At 38.4% G+C, this 21,970-nt stretch overlaps 1 protein-coding gene across 2 annotated transcripts in view; it reads right to left on the bottom strand.

Annotated features, from left to right (window-relative positions):
• Positions 1-21,970, bottom strand: part of PPP1R1C (protein phosphatase 1 regulatory inhibitor subunit 1C) — a 127,781-nt gene that overhangs the window by 62,436 nt on the left and 43,375 nt on the right. For both annotated transcript variants that reach the window (XM_086361449.1, XM_086361440.1), the window contains exons 3-4: positions 10,508-10,545; positions 8,538-8,598 (exon numbers count right to left, since the gene is read on the bottom strand). In XM_086361449.1, coding sequence (XP_086217575.1) covers positions 8,538-8,598; positions 10,508-10,545 — 99 coding nt within the window. The remainder of the gene's footprint in view (positions 1-8,537; positions 8,599-10,507; positions 10,546-21,970) is intronic.

Raw genomic sequence — 21,970 nt, 5'->3', positions numbered from 1 at the left:
CAATTCTTCGGCGCTCAGCCTTCTTCACAGTCCAACTCTCACATCCATACGTGACCATAGGAAAAACCATAGCCTTGACTAGACGAACCTTTGTTGGCAAAGTAATGTCTCTGCTTTTCAATATGCTGTCTAGGTTGGTCATAACTTTCCTTTCAAGGAGTAAGTGTCTTTTAATTTCATGGCTGCAGTCACCATCTGCAGTGATTTTGGAGCCCCCCAAAATAAAGTCAGCCACTGTTTCCACTGTTTCCCCATCTATTTCCCATGAAGTGATAGGACCGCATGCCATGATCTTTGTTTTCTGAATGTTGAACTTTAAGCCAACTTTTTCACTCTCCTCTTTCACTTTCATCAAGAGGCTTTTTAGTTCCTCTTCACTTTCTGCCATCAGGGTGGTGTCATCTGTATATCTGAGGTTATTGATATTTCTCCCAGCAATCTTGATTCCAGCTTGTGTTTCTTCCAGTCCAGCGTTTCTCATGATGTACTCTGCATAGAAGTTAAATAAACAGGGTGACAATATACAGCCTTTATGTGTTAAAAATGGTAATGTGTTAGGTTGGTGCAAAAGTAATTGCAATTTTGGATCATGATTTTAAATTATTATAACTAGGCTCATAACACATCTTTATCATTCAAAATAGGAATCATTACACTCAACACATTTTTGCCAACAAGAAATAAGTTTGATTATTCCTGTAGCATAAAAATCCATGCTTTAGGATTTGACAAATTCTTCGAAAGCATTTTCTTCCTCCTGCTGGTTGTGGAAGTGCTTTCCCTGCAAAAAGTTGTCAAGATGCTTGAAGAAGTGGTAGTAGGTAGGTGAGAGATCAGGTGAATATGTGGGAAGCCTTCGTAGCCCAATTCATCCAACTTTTGAAGCTATGGTTGTGTGACTTGTGGTCAGAGGTTGTTATGGAAAAGAAGTGGGCCCTTTCTGTTGACCAATGCCAGTTTCAGGCATTGCAGTTTTTAGTGAATCTCATCAATTTACTGAGCATACTTCTTCTCAGATGTAATGGTTTCACTGGATTCAGAAAGCTGTAGTGGATCAGACCAGCAGCAGACCACCACACAGTTACTATGACCTATTTTTGTGCAAGTGTGTCTTTGGGAAGTGCCTTGGAGCTTTTACTCGGTCCAACCACTGAAACTGGTTGTTGCTGGTTGTTGTATAAAATTCACTTTTCATTGCACATCACAATCCAGTTGAGAAATGGCTTGTTGTTGCGTAGAATAAGAGAAGACACTTCAAAGTGACAAATTTTTTGGTTTGCGGTCAGCTCATGAGGCATACACTTACAAACTTTTTCACGTTTCCAATTTGCTTCAAATGCGGAATGACCATAGAATGACTGACATTCTGTTTTTCAGCAATTTCTCATACAGTTTTTAAGAGGATTAGCTTTGATGATTGCTCTCATTTGATCGTTGTCATCTTCTGAATGGCCAGCCACTACACTCATCTTCAAGGCTGTCGTCTCCTTTGGAAAACTTCTTGAACCACCACTGTACACTTGTTAGCAGTTTCTGGGCCAAATGTGTTATTGATGTTGTGAGTTGTCTCTGGTGCTTTACAACCCATTTTGAACTCAAATAAGAAAATCTTTCAAATTTGCTTTTTGTCTAACATCATTTCCATAGTCTAAAATAAATATAAAATAAACAGCAAGTAATACAAGTCACTAGCAAAAAAACATAATTAAGAAATACACATTAAAATTATAACATAATTTTATGTTATACATAAAATGGCTGACACATTTCCACCCCCATTGTTCATGTGTGTGTGTGTGTGTTTTACTGAAAGGCAAATGCCTTCAACTAAAGACAGCAAAGCAAGCACCATTGATTTAAAAGGAAATCTGAACATGAAACAAATCAACCGACTGAAAAACTGCTTTGTATAGCAGGTTTATTATATCATGTTCAGTTCAGTCACTGAACTGTTCAGTGTCAAAAGGCAAATTTCAACAATGCAAAACTACAATTACATTTGCACCAGTCTCATGCTGCTGCTGCTGCTGCTGCTAAGTTGCTTCAGTCATGTCCGACTCTATGTGACCCCAGAGACGGCAGCCCACCAGGCTCCCTCATCCCTGGGATTCTCCAGGCAAGAACACTGGAGTGGGTTGGCATTTCCTTCTCCGATGCAAGAAAGTGAAAAGTGAAAGTGAAGCCGCTCAGTCGTGTCTGACTCCTAGCAATCCCATGGATTGCAGCCTACCAGCCTCCTCCATCCATGGGATTTTCCAGGCTACTAATGGTCTTTTCATACTTTTCATGAACCTAGGCAACCTAGACCAACCTAACCAACCTAAACAGCATATTCAAAAGCAGAGACATCAGTTTGCCAACAAAGGCCCGTCTAGTCAAGGCTATGGTTTTTCCAGTGGTCATGTATGGATGTGAGAGTTGGACTGTGAAGAAGGCTGAGCACCAAAGAATTGACGGTTTGTTGGAGAAGACTCTTGAGAGTCCCTTGAACTGCAAGGAGATCCAACCAGTCCATCCTAAAGGAGATCAGTCCTGAGTGTTCATTGGCAGGACTGATACCGAAGCTGAAACTCCAATACTTTGGCCACCTGATGCCAAGAGCTGACTCATTTGAAAAGACTCTGATGCTGGGAAAGACTGAAGGCAGGGAGAGAAGGGGACGACAGAGAATGAGATGGTTGGATGGTATCACCGAGTGAATGGAGATGAGTTTGAGTAAACTCCGAGAGTTGGTGACAGACAGGGAGGCCTGGCATGCTGCAGCCCATGGGGTCTCAAAGAGTTGGACACGACTGAGTGACTGAACTGAACATGATATAATAAACCTGCTATACAAAGCAGTTTTTCAGTCGGTCGATTTGTTTCATGTTCAGATTTCCTTTTAAATCAATGGTGCTTGCTTTGCTGTCTTTAGTTGAAGGCATTTGCCTTCCAGTAAAACACACACACACACACATGAACAATGGGGGTGGAAATGTGTCAGCCATTTCCTGCCTCAAGATTCAAACCTACTTTGCTTTTCTGAAAACATGATTCAAGCTATCCAAAAATAATTTAATTGACTGTTCTGTAAATTACAGGGCTGACCACCATGTAAACACCAGAGAAGTCATGTGGGTATTCAGTAGTCAGCTATCATTTTTCTGATAATCTTCAGAACTTTCTACTTACACAATTATAAAGCACTATATCACACAGGGTAATGGAAAAGTAAGTCTGTTTCTTATGCAAACTTAAGCTTGTCATTTTATGCATAATATACATTACAAATTTATGACTTACATGGTCAACACACCATATCTGAAATATATCAATCTAATGAGAGTGTTCATAATATCCTCTGGTTTTAAGGGATGTAATCTTAACATAAGAGGTCTATTTGATAACTTGTTGAATGGTGGCCTTCAGGGGGATCAGTGTCAACTAGAGAGAGATAAGTGTGCTACAGACTTTTCTTTGCCCTGTTCTGTTTGATATGTCTATTACAGATCTAGATAAAAAGACCAAAAATAAAATATATAATCTGAGGGTGACAGAACAATTGAGATGATAGAAAATAGAGTAGAATAGGTGATGGAATCATTATATGAATTATGACATGTTCCTGTGACAACTGATTCTGAGAAAATGAAATTCAGTTGATATGATAGCACTGTGTTGCTTTTTGGCTAAGAAAAGATGTAAAATGAGAAATACATTATAAATAATATGGCTTTAAAGCAGTACATGAAAAAAAAGCTTTGAGGTTTTGAATTCATGATAAGTTCACTGTTTGTCACCAATGTATATGGCTGCCAGAAAAAGCTATTCTTCATCATCTCCCAGAATTTGCTCAAATCCATGTCCATTGAGTCAGTGATGTCATCCAACCATCTCATCCTCTGTCATCCCCTTCTCCTGCCTTTGGTCTTTCCCAGCATCAGCGTCTTTTCCAATGAGTTGGCTTTTTGCATCAGGTGGCCAGGAGCTTAAGCTTCAGCATCAGTCCTTCCAATGAACATTCAGAGTTGATTTCATTTAGGATTAACTGGTTGGATCTCCTTGCAGTCCAAGGGATTCTCAAGAGTCTACTCCGGCACCACAGTTCAAAGGAATCAATTCTTCTGCACTCAACCTTTTTTATTATCCAGCTCTCATATCCACACATGACTACTGGAAAAACCATAGCTTTGACTATACAGACCTTTGTTGGCAAAGTAACGTCTCTGCTTTTTAATAAACTGTCTGGGTTTGTCATTGTTTTTCTTCTAAGAAGCAAGCATCTTTTACTTTGGTTACAGTGTAGAAAACAATTGGGAAGTAGAGATAAGAGACTGTATGGAGAGTAACCTTTTATGTATAAGAAATGAATGTGATTTGAATTGTTATTGTGGCATTGGAGATAAAATAGAGGAGGGGAAGGTGGGAGAGATACTAATGGGGTGCACTTCACGAGACCTGGTACTCCACTAATGAAGAGAGTGAAGGAGAGGGAGAGTCACTAGAGAATCCCGGAACTCAGGAAGAAGCACCTCCTTGAGAAGGGGAATATTGAAGGACAAATTGATTTGCTGTGGAGATCAAAATGTAGTTTTTAACAAGCTAATTTTGATCTCATGATATTTGATCTCCATGAGATTTCTTCCTATGACATAAGAAAGACATGTTACGTAGGTGATTGAATATCTGGAGTCTGGTCAGTTTTTAGATTTGCTACAGCAAAAACCTGGAACTTTTGATTATCTGGCTATAACCCAAGCCTAATATATTGTTAATAGAACCTTCAAAAGAACATAGCCAATCTAATACTCTGAGGTTAGATGCAGTGGAAAAAATGGAAGTGATATTTTATACATCATTTGGTAATTATACTAGTTACTCTTTAAGCTTGACAACTTAGAATGACTATAATGTTGTGGCTATAAAGGTGGCAAGACCAAGAGCTAAATCTGCTATTATTTTCTTAGAGTCAATATTCCAATCTAATCATGAAACATCTCTAAAGGAAGAAAACCATGTCCAGATTCTTCTATTTACATTGCCAAGTTTGTTTCATATGATGCTGCCATCTTGGCCGCAAGCTAATTATTGGAAGAATCAGGTTTTAGTCAGAGGCAATCACTTAATCATTCCAGTGGTCCATGAGATAACCTTTGTTAAGAATCCAGGAAAATTGAAGCATCATTCTTGATGGTAAGTAATTTTCCAAATCAGATTTTCTCTTTGATCAGAGGGAAGGGAAGTGGGGAAAAGCAAAAATAGAAAAACAGAAGCATATGGAGAAGAACTTACCAAGGGGATGAAGAGGATCAACCAGAGAGTGGAAAGCAAAGAGAAGCAGAAACAGAGTCACAAGTATGACAATTAGTAGAACAAGGTTTAAGGGACATCCTCTCCTGAGCAGATGACAATGTGGCTGAATTCCCTAATTCATTATGGTTATTCAACAAGTTTTTATTGACCACCTGTTTTGTGCCAGGAACTGTACTAGATGCTGGGAATATCAAATGAACAAGACTGTTATCATGGACACCTCATTATTGGTACCTAATGATTGGGGCCATGGAAAAAATTGAGGTAGCGCTGTAAGGATGTAGACAGCAATGGTAGGAGGGGCAGTTATCAAGAGAGAAAGACCTTTCTGAGGAGGGCACAGTAGCTGAGCCAACTGTGAGGCCACTGGGTAAAGAGTTTCTCAAGCAAAAAATGTGGAAAGCACAAATGCTCTGATATGAAAGTGTGCTTGAGATGTTTATAAATAATGAAAAAGTCCATGACATTGAACCCTAATGTGAACAGGGGCAGTATGAAAGGAGATAAGATCAAAGAGAAAGACCAGTGCAGCTCATTCAGGGAGTTGTAAGCCATGATTGGATTTTTCATTGTATTCTGAATGTGACAGGAAGTTTTTGAGGATTTGATCAAGGGGATCGCATGATCACATCTGTGGGTTAGAGGCATTACTCTGGTTTGTGTGCAGAGATTAGCTTGTAGAGGGTCAGGAGCAGAAACAGGAGAGTAGTAGGTAGGCGACTTCAGCAGCCAAGGCAAGAAAGAATGGTGGTCACACAAGGCAATAGCAATGCAAGATCCAGAGAACAGAGTAGGGGTCATTCTTGAAATCGGCACTAACACGAGTAGATGATGCTTTGGTAATGGGGAGTAGTCAAGGATTGTGCAAAGATTTTTGTTTTCGACGGCTGCATAAGATTTATTGAGATGGGGAAGACCCAAAAAAGAACCAATGAGTTTGGTTTTGGACGTGTTAAATTTGAGACGTTTCAATAAGTGTCATTCGTTCAAGTGAAAAAAATTGGTAGCTAGTTAGAAAGTCTGAGGTTCAGGAGATACGTTAGGCCTACAGATATAAATTTGGAGGTCATTAGTCTATCATTCCTGACAACGTACCTGTTTAAAATGGTTTTCTCTGCTCTATTTCTTACCCTCTGCCCACCTCTGAACTTTCACATAGAACTTTCATCATAAGAGGTAACCTGGACATGTCTCTATTTCCAGAAATCTGGTGGGGCCATAAATACCATAGTAATTGAAAGGGGGAAAAATAAATGAATATAGGAGCTGGGAGATGAGTCTATCTGGGCATTAATTGCAATGACATTTGGTAGATGTAGCATCTCTCTCCTGTCACTTTGGCCTCTGTGTCCAGTAACTCCTCAGAACCTAATATGAGAGAAGAAGGGAATCTGGCTAGTTTGTTTTGTTTTACTAACTAGCTACTCACTGGGTCATTTACGAAACCCTAGTCAGACCAAACCATTTGGTCAGAGTGATTTTTTTCAGAACTATAAATCACTCCTGGTACTACTTTGCTCTCCCAGCAAATATTTATACACTCAATAATTGCATATTCCACTGCAATTTGAAGAATTATACATTTCAGAGCAATTGAATTATTGATTTTGCATTTCAGTAACATTTCCTTTACTAATTCATCTTTCTTATGATTGAAGTTTCTTAATGTGCTCACAATGCACCATATGTTACTATTGCTTAATTCTGTCCTGAAATATTCATTTCTGTCTCTAAAGGGACAAGTGGACTGATTTCTCTTTTATCAGAAGCAGGAGACTCTCCTAGGTATTTACAGGTAATAAATGAGGACCTAAGTGGCTTATCCCCCAATAGCCTCATGAAGGCATTTCTGTGCTTTCTCAAGTCTTTAACTCATGAAAAAAAAAAAGATTATCATATGTGTAAAATATGTACAATATGACTAATGTCCTTAAATGTTAGGGTCCCACATTCTTATGATATTAGAGAGCTAAATATAATGAAAACTATGAGCCCTTGGGATTTGATTTTAAGATTTTCCTTTAAAACTAATGCTATTATTCTCTAAGGACATGAGAACAGTCTTTATTTAGTTAAACTAACCCAAAATAGAACAGAGGAAATCATTAAATGAGTGAACATATATCTTTCGTTGAGGCCCATTCATGCCAAAACTGTCGTGTCTTAAAAGTACAAGATGGCTTACAATAGGCAAAGTATCTTCAAAAATGATTACACTGGTCTTGAGAGAAGGAAGCCTAATAGCCTCAATAATTACCCTGAAATGAACTACAATGCTGATTGCATTATTTACTGTAGTCTCATGAACAAGCAAGCATGATATTTTATAGCTGCGCAGGAAGGAAGTTTATGGAAAGTAGCTATTAATGTGTCCATTTATATCCCACCTCTCTGTAAAGGCCCCAAATCTAGAGAGAATACAGAGTGGAAAATTTCACTCCCGATTTAGACATCTCTCTAGACTCCAGAGTAAGCTGCTCAGCTGGCTTCTCTTGCAGTTGAAACAAAGCTGGACGACTGCATGATGAGCCCCTGGGCCAGCAGCCCAAGAGCCAGGCTGGAACATGAGCTGCTGGACTCTCCCTCATGTCAGGGATACTCTTGTGTGAGAAATGAAAGAAGCCTTCCCTGAAATTGATGTTGGTCAAAATTCGGATGCACTTAGATGTACTTTTAGCAGTTCTAATTTGGAGGGGAAGGGTAGAAACTCTGGGAGAATGCTGGAACCTGAGCTAGCCTTCTTAGTTGTTATTTCAGCAGCTGTTATATGTACAGCTAATAGCTGTCTGATTGGGTTTCTTAGAGCTGCTTCTGACACAGGATAATGAAGCAACACTTTACAGTGTATCTGTCCAAAATTCAAGAACTACTTTGCTTAAGCCTGGGAAAAAAAAAAAAAAAAGATAATTAACTGTGAACATCGGCAAGAGTAATTAGGGGTTCTACAAAAATCTCTGCAAGGAAAACATGTGAGAAAGGGTAAAAGGAAACTTTTGTCATTATTCTGGAAAATCTAAACATCCAGACTATGATTTTGAGACGTATCTAGTTATTCCTTCTTCAACTGTTTCACTCTTGGTTAAACAAGGTTTCAAATAACATTACCTTACTGAAAGTCACATTACCAAGTTGTAGAGGTGAGACTAGATGTAGCTTTTAAGCAGGTATAAGGTGTCTGAGAGCAGAATGCCTGTCAGCCATGAACTTAGCACTCTCAAGAACCCGAAACAGTACCTGAACAGTACCTTTCATGGCGGGTGCTGTGTACACACTCTGCTTCCTTTGCTTAGGGGTTGCATTCTGTGCCTGGATAAAGAAAAAAAGGAAAAGTCTTATATTTGGATAAAAAGTACAATGTCATTAGCCCTTTGAGAGAAATAAACACCTACTAACAGTTTAAATAGAGAAAAGAAACTACTACTAATCCTTTGCATTTTAAAGAAAAACATAAATGCCAGGACAAAATACACTCCGAAACTATGACTAAGGTATAATTATATCTGTTTGTAGAATTGTTAATGGTTCTGGAGGGTTAATGAGAGTCTTTGTTAAGTAATACCAATCTATAACCCTATGGAATTGAGATGTTCAATCTAATAGCTTCATTTACTTGAAATTAGTGTTGAGGTACTTTTCCTTCATATGTTCAAAAGATCTTTCATAACAAAACTGATACTTAACACTCTTACTTAAGCACTTTGGATCAGAATTAATTTATTGGGGAAGAATTTTTTGCACTAAAAATGATATAAATTGGAACACTTTTCAGGGCCAAAGTTTTAAAGTTTAGATGGAGATAGACATATAGATAGATAAAGGTATGTATATATGTATAAACCATTATTCATTATAATAAATTATATATATGTGTTCTATACCTCAATCAGATTATATCAAAAACTCCTTTTTAATAGCGTATCTATTAAATATTTCAGTATGGCAAAGACTGGAGTTTTCATGTCTGGAGCATTTATTTTTGCTTCAAAAAGTTCGAGTATAAACAATTGCAAGATACTTTCTGAGGATTGTGCTAGGCTTTCCATCCATATTAGAAAGAACATAATGTACAGAGGCTGAAAAATACTAGAAACTGTTTCACAGTAAATAGAGCTTCAGGCACGTACTGAAGCTTACTTGCCCTCAAAGGAGTCACCAAGATGTTGGTATTTAGAGAATGCAAAAACAATCTATTAAAAACTGAAAAAATTCAACCAAATAGTTACTGAATCCATATCAACCAAAGCAAATGGTACAAGTAAATTTCCCCAGAATAGAGTGTTGTGATCTGTCTATTATGCACAGACGCAGGCAGGGCAGCTCTACATTAGTATAAATGTGTGGATGACTGAGACTTCTGTCTCTACTGTATTCTGTTACATCTGGTTGATTTCAAGAAGCATTCACTTCCAGTTTTATTATATATTTATTCCCATATATACATATTCAAAATGAAGTAGAAAATTAATTCTACATAAAAGTTGGTTTGTTTAGTAAAGTTTATTAAGTAGCAAAAACTATTTTTATGTAGGGATTTAGTTTTCAAACCATTTCACGTTTATAATTTCAATAAAATTTTTAGAAATGTTTTGAGAGACACGTTCTGGTATTTTGTTCTTTCTACATTGCTGTATGCCTACTCATGTGGCCATTGGTTACTGAGTCTGCATGAATCCGATTCAATACTTATTCCATTTATGGACACATTTGCTCATTTTCTTGTATTTTGTATCTCCTTTGTTAGCAGCTACCCCAGCCTCCCCTGGTTCACATTTTCAACCTGAAGTCCTGCATGTGTGTGTGAAGCCTCTGGCCTCAGGGTCTGCTCTCGGTTCCACACATCAGAGAACCTTTAAGAGGTGTCTGTCCTCCACCTTCTTGTTGCAGGATCCCAACACTGGCTGCCCCAACCTGTGATGGTCACACTCCACCAGCCACTAAACTGAAACTATCAATACCATATCTTGACTCTAAAATCAGTAGTTTATATTAGAGGTTTTTCCCAGGGGTTAGTATTTCGTAGGTGGAGAATCAAAGGTAGAGGTCACAATTTAATGACACCATTTTACTGTTTATCCAGTCAGGAAAAGCACATTAAATAGTTTATACAGCACAGTTGTATTGATATCATATTTTGCATCACAATCAGATTGAGCTGGTTGTGTTTTTAGCTGATTGGATTGGACATATATTTAACACAAAATAGAAGAAAACTTACTTCTGCTTGTGTGTTAGTCACCCTCTTGTCATCTATTTCTGCAAGAGAAGTAGGTGCAATTTAGATATGTTTTCTTATAATATTCACATTAAAATTTCAATAACATGGAACAGAATGAATTAATCATTTTCTAATGCATATACAATATCCATGACTTAGTCTAGTGGCTGAGAGGGAAGCGAGACACAGAAAGAAAAAGTTGCCTTCTGAGATAACCCTCTCCCAAAGGTTTAAAAGGGTAATAAAAAAATTACACTGAAATCCCAAATTGCCCACCAGCAATCCAGAAGGAGGACCAGGGAAATGCCTCAGACCAGCTGTTGGCTCATGAACTTCGCAGTGTTAAGGCACAAATAACCTCTCCTCGTGGATTTTGCAGTGTATTGACTGTAGCCTATGTCAATTTTACCTGTTTACCTATAAGCAGAACAAAATCTACTTTTCCACTGAGCCCAATCCTGACTCTAAAAGAGGCAGCCCTCTCTTTTCTATATGCTCCTGGAAAGAATCAATAACTTTGTCAGAAATATTGCACAGAGGAGTAGCAACAGAGAAAAGCAGTTTAGTCCTCTTTTTGAGGTGTCCTAGAGATTTAATCATGACATTGGTGCCATCTTTGACAGTCTCAGAAGGAATTTACCATCAGATCTCTGAAAACAGAAGTGTTTCTAAATAAAACCACATTTCAGCTGATTATCTTCTGTTTATATACCTTTGAATATATATGTATTTTTTGGAGATCCTTGGATCACAGCTGATGAGGAGATAATCTGTAGTTCAACCCTATAGAGAAGGGCAGACTCAAGGACAAAATTTCCATAAAGGCTTTAGGTTTGCTAGTTCAGGAATGATCACTGACCCACAGGTCTTCAGAACTGAATGAGAATAAATCAAATACAAATGAAATAGCTGTGCACAGTTCAGCTCTTCGTTTTGCATGTGAATTTGTCATTTCCTTGTGGTTTTAGCATTTTAACATAGAATAAGTCAGTTTTAAAGTACCAGAGAAATCTATCAGATATTTCTTATAGTAGGGGACTAGAACATTGCCTTGTTTCTTTCTAGCAGGGCTATGCAAACTCTCCTAAGACAGCTATGGTAAAGCCTCTGTTTCTGACTTTTTATCAAACTCTTCACTTTCCAAAAGGAACTCTATTCATGAGCCTTCTTGCTGAAAACCTGCTGGGCTCTGTTGGAGGCCTATCATTTGGGGCTGTGAGTTAAACCACCAGGCAGTGGTTTCAGCTGTGTTTTTCTTTGGGCTGTTAGATTTAGTCAAAACTGGGGCCCAAACTGAAGCCGCCAGAGCAATGAATTTAAATGCATTGGAAAGGGGGATGTGGGAAAAGCAGCAAACAGTAGGGATAGCTTCACACTGTCGTGCCAAGATTCACACAGCTGTGTTTTTCTTCTTATATTATTTATAGCTTTCCACTTTTAATTGACAAAATTAGGGATATAGCCTCATTATCAAATAGATTTTTCTCTCTCAGAGCTCCCCACGAAATGGTTCATTTTTGTGGCCGCAGAAAAGAACCAGGTACAAAGTATTCTATGTGGCAACAGTGAAGGAGATGACAAGGAAAACGCAAGATGAATCATGTTGGGTTATTAAGAAAGAACTCTCAACCAGTAATTGTCTTGTGATAGAGGTTAGAAATATTCCAAACTACTTTTATGCTTATATTTCATGATTTCTGCTGTCATTTCCAAACACAGTAAAAGAAGAACAGAAAAATCAGATCATTTAAAACCTCAGAAGTCTGTTTTTCATTAGTAGTCTTGATTTTTATAAACTTGGTTTCTCTTATAAAACAGTTTTTATCCTACCACAGAACCAGCTTATGTGGGGGTCAAAGAACTGTTGCATCATCTTATCAGTTGTAATTTTTAGTCTTTGGTAAAGTTTTTCTTCTTGTTTGGCATTTGGATTTCCCACATTTGCGCCAAGAAAATAAATTGATTCACTTAATGCATGGGTTTTTTTTTGGGGGGGTGGGGATGACATCTGTTTAAACAGTTACACTCATTCCAGTAATTCTGATTTTTAAAAAGTCTATCTTGTTTTCATCGAATTACCTAGAAAGCTGATTATGTCATATTTTATATCAATTTTATAGATTTAAAAAAATATCAGATATTTCAGGTAATTGGACTATCAAGTAATTATTTAACAAGCACTTATTGTCTTCTCAGCAGTGTGCTCTGTCATTTTGACCTAATAAACTTAATACCTTTAACAGAGTATGATTAATGAAGGTTTTATCCAATTTAAAACACTAAAATCTCACTATTCTATCACACAGAATACCACAGAGGTATTCATGGCAGGGTCCCCAAATCAAGACCCATAACTAAGAGTAGGGAAACAAGGTGAACATAAGAAAATTATTCAGAAGTTAATCATTTAAATGGTGATGATAGGGAATTTCAAGAAAATCTACTTTAGAGATAGGTCTAAGAGGCATTGATATGAGAACATATTTAGCTTCTTACTAAAGTTTAGAATATTTAGTACTCTTTCCACTTCATAGAATGCCTTGTATTTTTTTTTTTTTTTCCCCACTAGCTGTTAAAATTGACAGGGACTTTTAAAATCTGATTTGCAACTTGTACCAGTCCATCAGAAAAAAATGGAATAATTTCCATTTTTAAAAAAGGTAATGGAATATAAATGTAAATTTCTTAATGTTCCTTTATAGCTCATAAATTTAATTACTTGACATAATTGTTCAACCTGAAAATATGATATCAGTGTATTTCTAATTTAAATTGTCAGCTCATAATTTTTGAAGACCAATTTTGGGGGCTACAATTCATTAAGAAAAACTGGGAAGCAACGCTACACTTAAAATTAGATTTAAACGTATTAAGAAGCCAATAGAAGTGGATATTTGATAATTTTGAAGCTTCTGTACCTTAATCAAACTGCTAAACTAAAGGATTTCTTGTTTAAGTCAAATTCTTATTTTCTATTTGAGATCCTCCACTGAAAAACAATTTTTTCCCAAATTTTTTGCATTTTCAACTGTGTAGATGTACCGTGAATTTCAAAATAATTTTATCTAAGTAGATCTATCATGAACAGACTATTATAAAATGACGTAAAGTAACAGTTTCCTTTTAACTAGATTTCTCTATAAGAAGTAAAATTCTCTTTTTTAGCTATAGATGAAAGATATATTCCTAAAAGTCACAAAGTATCTCCATATTAAAAATATATGTCCCTATAAACATGTGGTAATATTTTAATAGCTTAATCCACTATAGGCATTCTGTCATCAATAGTAAATGTGTTTCTGTTAGGAACAGAAAGGAAGGTCAGTGGAAGTATATCTTTACAATCCTATCCCACTTCGTATAACTTTTGTAGATTTGAAAAATATAGAAGTTAGCTTTTGTCTTAGAACATCTATAAACATTTTCTTGATGTCATAGGCAATATTTCTCCAAAAAAAAGATGCTTTATTCACTTTTAAAGCATGGAAGATTAAACATCTCTGTAATCTAGTTCTAATTCAACTCTTAGTATTTTATCTGTCCTAAAAATCGTAACCTTCATACACTCTCTGTTTTCTTGTCTCAAATGTAATTTACTTGAGGATTTTCAGTATGCTCTAAAAAGCAATGATTATTTATCAGATCAGATCAGTCGTTCAGCCGTGTCTGACTCTTTGCGACCCCATGAATTGCAGCACGCAAGGCCTCCCTGTTCATCACCAACTCCCGGAGTTCACTCAGACTCACATCCATCGAGTCAGTGATGCCAACCAGCCATCTCATCCTCTGTCGTCCCCTTCTCCTCTGGCCCCTAATCCCTCCCAGCATCAGAGTCTTTTCCAATGAGTCAACTCTTCGCATGAGGTGGCCAAAGTACTGGAGTTTCAGCTTTAACATCATTCCCTCCAAAGAAATCCCAGGGCTGATCTCCTTCAGAATGGACTGGTTGGATCTCCTTGCAGTCCAAGGGACTCTCAAGAGTCTTCTCCAACACCACAGTTCAAAAGCATCAATTCTTCGGCGCTCAGCCTTCTTCACAGTCCAACTCTCACACTCATACCTGACCACTGGAAAAACCATGGCCTTGACTAGACCGACCTTTGTTGGTAAAGTAATGTCTCTGCTTTTGAATATGCTATCTAGGTTGGTCATAACTTTCCTTCCAAGGAGTAAGCGTCTTTTAATTTCATGGCTGCAGTCACCATCTGCAGTGATTTTGGAGCCCAGAAAAATAAAGTCTGACACTGTTTCCACTGTTTCTCCATCTATTTCCCATGAAGTGATGGGACTGGGTGCCATGATCTTCGATTTCTGAATGTTGAGCTTTAAGCCAGCTTTTTCACTCTCCTCTTTCACTTTCATCAAGAAGCTTTTGAGTTCCTCTTCACTTTCTGCCATAAGGGTGGTATCATCTGCATATCTGAGGTTATTGATATTTCTCCTGGCAATCTTTATTCCAGCTTGTGTTTCTTCCAGTCCAGCATTTCTCATGATGTACTCTGCATATAAGTTAAATAAACATAGTGACAATATACAGCCTTGACGTACTCCTTTTCCTATTTGGAACCAGTCTGTTGTTCCATGTCCAGTTCTAACTGTTGCTTCCTGACCTGCATACAGATTTCTCAAGAGGCAGGTCAGGTGGTCTGGTATTCCCATCTCTTTCAGAATTTTCCACAGTTTATTGTGATCCACACAGTCAAAGTCTTTGGCATAGTCAAGAAAGCAGAAATAGATGTTTTTCTGGAACTCTCTTGCTTTTTCCATGATCCAGCAGATGTTGGCAATTTGATCTCTGGCTCCTCTGCCTTTTCTACAACCAGTTTGAACATCAGGAAGTTCACGGTTCATGTACTGCTGAAGCCTGGCTTGGAGAATTTTGAGCATTACTTTACTAATATGTGAGATGAGTGCAATTGTGCAGTAGTTTGAACATTCTTTGGCATTGCTTTTCTTTGGCATTGGAATGAAAACTGACCTTTTCCAGTCCTGTGGTTTTCCATTGCTGAGTTTTCCAAATTTGCTGGCGTATTGAGTGCAGCACTTTCACAGCATCATCTTCAGGATTTGAAACAACTCAACTGGAATTCCATCACCTCCACTAGCTTTGTTTGTAGTGATGCTTTCTAAGGCCCACTTGACTTCACATTCCAGGATGTCTGGCTCTAGGTGAGTGATCACACCATCATGATTATCTGGGTGGTGAAGCTCTTTTTTGTACAGTTCTTCTGTGTATTCTTGCCATCTCTTCTTAATATCTTCTGCTTCTGTTAGGTCCATACCATTTCTGTCCTTTATTGAGCCCATCTTTGCATGAAATGTTTCTTTGGTATCTCTGATTTTCTTGAAGAGATCCCTAGTCTTTCCCATTCTGTTGTTTTCCTCTATTTTTTTGCATTGATCGCTGAAGAAGGCTTTCTTATCTCTTCTTGCTATTCTTTGGAACTCTGCATTCAGATGCTTATATCTTTCCTTTTCTCCTTTGCTTTTCGCTTCTCTTCTTTTCACAGCTATTTGTAAGGCCTCTCCAGACAGCCATTTTGCTTTTTTGCATTTCTTTTCCATGGGGATGGTCTTGATCCATGTCTCCCGTACAATGTCACGAACCTCCGTCCCTAGTTCATCAGGCACTCTATCTATCAGATCTAGTACCTTAAATCTATTTCTCACTTCCACTGTATAATCATAAGGGATTTGATTTAGGTCATACCTGAATGGTCTAGTGGTTTTCCCTACTTTCTTCAATTTAAGTCTGAATTTGGCAATAAGGAGTTCATGGTCTGAGCCACAGTCAGCTCCTGGTCTTGTTTTTGCTGACTGTTTAGAGCTTCTCCATCTTTATTTATAGTAGGTATATAAAAGAACTATTAAAAGACAAAGTACTGTAATTAGATACTCAATACATTTAGCACCAAGTTCAGATAAAACAGAAAAAAAATTATGTGTGTGTTTACACATCAAAAGGGAAAATAGCATTATATTTGTATAAGTCTTAAAACATTTTTCCTATGAATGATGATACAAGAAGAAAATGAAAACACATTCTTAAATGCAGTTTGTAAGTTAGCACCTATGATAGTCTGTTTTGTATGTAAGGCTATTGCTGCTGCTGCTGCTGTTGCTGCTAAGTCGCTTCAGTCGTGTCCGACTCTGTGCGACCCCATAGACGGCAGCCCACCAGGCTCCCCCCGTCCCTGGGATTCTCCAGGCAAGAACACTGGAGTGGGTTGCCATTTCCTTCTCCAATGCATAAAAGTGAAAAGTGAAAGTGAAGTCACTCAGTTGTGTCCGATTCTTAGCGATCCCATGGACTGCAGCCTACCAGGTTCCTCTGTCCATGGGATTTTCCAGGCAAGAGTACTGGAGTGGAGTGCCATCATCTTCTCCGATGTAATGCTGTTACTATGGATCTAAAATGGTATATTAGTATTTAAATATATTAAACAGTAATTTATTGCATGTGTAATATGTGTTGGGACTCCTGCTAGGAAGTGGGGTTTAATCCTCATAGAGAGTCTAAACTGTATTAAAAGAGAGTGACAAAGAAACAGCTATAGTACATTGTGATAAATAAGGGCTGTAAGAGAGGAAGTGCAAGGTGAGTGGGGCATCAAACAGCCTTGGCAGAACCAGTGTGGAAGAAAGGACGTTTAAGCTGGCATGGTCCTGTCAGTGGAACAGGAAAAATCGATGAGACAAGGAAGTTGGATGGGATTGGACTAGGGAGGAGAATAAATTTTAATCAGAAGAAAGTGTGGGAGTATATATCACTGGATGTGTGAGAAAACATGACTATTTTTTAAAAATTACACACACACACACACACAAAACAACTCAGATATTTGGACAGTAGAATGCCAGGGGTGAATTCAGAGAAGAGTTTGAAAACCTAATAAGCTAGATAATTCAGGGCTTTGTAACTACATTGAGAAATTTGGACTTCATTCTAAAAGTGATGAAAAGTGATGGTTAAAAGTGGTTTTAACCAGAAAGAGGTATGATCAGATTTCTGTTGTAGAAAGAGCCATTAACAGTTATGCATAGAGTGGTTTGGAGGAAGCTATCCTGAGTAGGGAGGTGTTGCAGTAATTCAGGTGGTAGAAAATGATGATTTGAACTAGATTAGAGAGATGCTTAAGAGAAAGAAGGGTCTTGACTTGGGGGCTCACTGGAAGTAGAAAGGGAGTGACAAAGAAGGAAGAAGAAGTCAAAAAAAGTTTCTGGGTCATAAGATGAGTACTTACGGAAACGCTGAAATACTTATTGACTAAGTGGAAGAGTCGGGAATAGTCTTTTTCAAAAGCGAAAGCCAAGCTGAAGATACAGGCCTGAAAGTCATTGTCATCTAAATGGTCAGTGATGCCATGCGATAGGATTAAATTACTCTACAGGAGCATGGTGAACTAAAGAAACAAAGGATCTAGGTGGAACCCCCCTGAGTAATAGCAATAGTTATGGGATAGACTGAGGCAGAGCAGTCTGTAAGGAGACAAGGGAGTAGCCAGGAGGTAGATGGGGAAACTTCGTTGGTAACCTATATGACTCAAGTCATTTTTCAGAAGTAAGCATAAATTTGTCCTGGATCATCCATTCCACATTTAAACTAGAGGTTCATATGCAAACTGCTTACACATGACTTGTTGTGTAGGTTATTTGCATTATACCATATCTAAGTATATATAGGGGACTGGAATGCAAAAGTAGGAAGTCAAGAAACACCTGGAGTAACAGGCAAATTTGGCCTTGGAGTATGAAATGAACCAGGGCAAAGACTAATAGAGTTTTGCCAAGAGAACGCACTGGTCATAGCAAACACCCTCTTCCAACAACACAAGAGAAGACTCTCCACATGGACATCATCAGATGGTCAACACCTAAATCAGATTGATTATATTCTTTGCAGCCAAAGATGGAGAAGCTCTATACAGTCAGCAAAAACAAGACCAGGAGCTGACTGTGGCTCAGATCATGAACTCCTTATTGCCAAATTCAGACTTAAACTGAAAAAAGTAGGGAAAACCACTAGACCATTCAGGTATGACCTAAATCAAATCCCTTATGATTATACAGTGGAAGTGAGAAATAGATTTAAGGGACTAGATCTGATAGACAGAGTGCCTGATGAACTATGGACGGAGGTTCCTGACATTGTACAGGAGACAGGGATCAAGATCATCCCCATGGAAAAGAAATGCAAAAAAGCAAAATGGCTGTCTGGAGAGGCCTTACAAATAGCTGTGAAGAGAAGAGAAGCAAAAAGCAAAGGAGAAAAGGAAAGATATAAGCATCTGAATGCAGAGTTCCAAAGAATAGCAAGGAGAGATAAGAAAGCCTTCCTCAGCAATCAATGCAAAGAAATAGAGGAAAACCATAGAATGGGAAAGACTAGAGATCTCTTCAAGAAAATTAGAGATACCAAGGGAACATTTCACACAAAGATGGGCTCAATAAAGGACAGAAATGGTATGGACCTAACAGAAGCAGAAGATATTAAGAAGAGGTGGCAAGAATACACAGAGGAACTGTACAAAAAAGAGCTTCACCACCCAAATAATCATGATGGTGTGATCACTCACCTAGAGCCAGACATCCCGGAATGTGAAGGCAAGTGGGTCTTAGAAAGCATCACTATGAACAAAGCTAGTAGAGGTGATGGAATTCCAGTTGAGCTATTTCAAATCCTGAATATGATGCTGTGAAAGTGCTGCACTCAATATGCCAGCAAATTTGGAAAACTCAGCAATGGCCACAGGACTGGAAAAGATCAGTTTTCATTCCAATCCCAAAGAAAGGCATTGCCAAAGAATGCTCAAACTACCGCACAATTGACTCATCTCACACACTAGTAAAGTAATGCTCAAAATTCTCCAAGCCAGGCTTCAGCAGTACATGAACCGTGAACTTCCTGATGTTCAAGCTGGTTGTAGAAAAGGCAGAGGAGCCAGAGATCAAATTGCCAACATCTGCTGGATCATGGAAAAAGCAAGAGAGTTCCAGAAAAACATCTATTTCTGCTTTCTTGACTATGCCAAAGCCTTTGACTGTGTGGATCACAATAAACTGTGGAAAATTCTGAAAGAGATGGGAATTCCAGACCACCTGACCTGGCTCTTGAGAAACCTATATGCAGGTCAGGAAGCAACAGTTAGAACTGGACATGGAACAACAGACTGGTTCCAAATAGGAAAAGGAGTACATCAAGGCTGTATATTGTCACCCTGCTTATTTAACTTATATGCAGAGTACATCATGAGAAATGCTGGACTGGAAGAAGCACCAGCTGGAATCAAGATTGCTGGGAGAAATCTCAATAACCTCAGATATGCAGATGACACCACCCTTATGGCAGAAAGTGAAGAGGAACTAAAAAGCCTCTTGATGAAAGTGAAAGTGGAGAGTGAGAAAGTTGGCTTAAAGCTCAACATTCAGAAATCGAAGATCATCGCATCTGGTCCCATCACTTCATGGGAAATAGATGGAGAAACCGTGGAAACTGTGGCTAACTTTATTTTGGGGGGCTCCAAAATCACTGCAGATGGTAACTACAACCATGAAATTAAAAGACGCTTACTCCTTGGAAGGAAAGTTATGACCAACCTAGATAGCATATTGAAAAGCAGAGATATTACCTTGCCAATAAAGGTCTGTCTAGTCGAGGCTATCATTTTTCCAGTGGTCATGTATGGATGTGAGAGTTGGACTGTGAAGAAGGCTGAATGCTGAAGAATTGATACTTTTGAACTGTGGTGTTGGGGAAGACTCTTGAGAGTCCCTTGGACTGCAAGGAGATCCAACAAGTCCATCCTAAGGGAGATCAGTCCTGGGTGTTCATTGAAAGGAATGATGCTGAAGCTGAAACTCCAGTACTTTGGCCACCTCATGCGAAGAGTTGACTCATTGGAAAGACCCTGATGCTGGGAGGGTTTGAGGGCAGGAGGAGAAGCAGGCGACAGAGGATGAGATGGCTGGATGGCATCATCGACTTGATGGACATGAGTCTGAGTGAACTCCGGGAGTTGGTGATGGACAGGGAGGCCTGGCATGCTGCAATTCATGGGGTCGCAAAGAGTCGGACATGACTGAGCAACTGACCTGAACTGAACTGAAGCGTATATGTACTAAAAATAGATACTATATACAACTTTCTCGTTTCCTCTTTTATGCTTCATTTCAACACAGATTGCATTGTAACAGACTAATCAGATATTGTTTTGCTTGTTTATTGCTTATTTTTATTTAAAAACCAGTATATTTGAGGAGGTTCAGTACATCTTCCACATTTTAGGCTTTTTGAGAGGTTTGGCAGTAAGTTGGGGATATCATAAGACTCCTTGGAAATCAGTTCTTGTAAAAGAAAATGTTGGTGGTTTAAAAAATAAAAATTCAGACACAGATGGATCAAATTTATTTCCACACACATGAATTTGAATGTGAAGTGGTTGACCAAATGCATTTTGCACTCATCTAAATATAACTCTGAATAGTGAATTGAAAAAAAAATGCTGATTTGTGTGTTCTCTTGCTCTTCTAATATTTAGCCATTTACTAGTCAGTTTTTCTTTGATTTTTTTTGGGGGGCCTCACTGGAGTTGCATTTCCAAAGGTTGAGAAGAAAGTTTTAAAATATTCTTGTTAAAATTTTCTTAAATATTACTTCTTATAGAGGATGCTTCATATAGCCCGTGTCTCATCCCATCAGCCCGTCCATGACTTCAGTCATAGCTGCAGTAAAAAGCTCCAGAAAAGCTCAGCTTCCCCTGCAGCTGACCAAACCTATCTTTTTGTCCTATCTTTTCTTTAAGCTAACACCTTCAGTTCCTTCAGTGCTTATCCATGCGACTTAGTTTCCATAACTTGTGTTATCTTGTTTTTTCTCATCTTGTGAGTGCCCCCTCTTACAAGCTGGTGTGCAGAACCCAGACAAGACCCCAGGTCAAGGCACAAGAAATTATAATTGTGTTATTGTAGTCAATGAATATAATTTGTTTGTTCTCTGCATCCCACCTGCGATATTGTAATTTATAGGGGAAATATATATGTTTGGTTATCTGAATTTGGCCTTCAGCCACAATTCCTAGACAAGAGCTTCCCAAACATTTGGAATTTCCTGAGATAAGAGCAGTGAGATAATACTTGGACTCTTGTCCTCAATTCTTAAAAAAAACTCTTGTCCTCAGTTCTTCAAGGAAGGTGACTTTGGATCCCACTCAAGGTAGGGGCTGGTTGCCAACTATGCGATTAGAGGGTTGGAGCTTTGTCTCACCTCCTAATTTCCAGGGAAGAGGAGAGCGACTTGAGGTTGAATAGGACATTGCCCTATATATCTCTTCACATGGCTGTTGATTCAAATCCTCTAATATCCTTTTATAATACAGTAATCTAATGGGTAAATGAGTTTTCCTGAGTTCTGTGAGCCATTCTAGCAATTTAATCAAACCCAAAAAGGAAGTCATTGGAACCTCC

Source organism: Bos grunniens, chromosome 2, assembly GCF_055505025.1.
Source record: "Bos grunniens cultivar Pamir isolate PY7600 chromosome 2, Bosgru_T2T1.0, whole genome shotgun sequence".
Lineage (NCBI taxonomy): Eukaryota > Metazoa > Chordata > Mammalia > Artiodactyla > Bovidae > Bos > Bos grunniens.
This window is presented reverse-complemented; position numbering and strand designations above follow the sequence as displayed.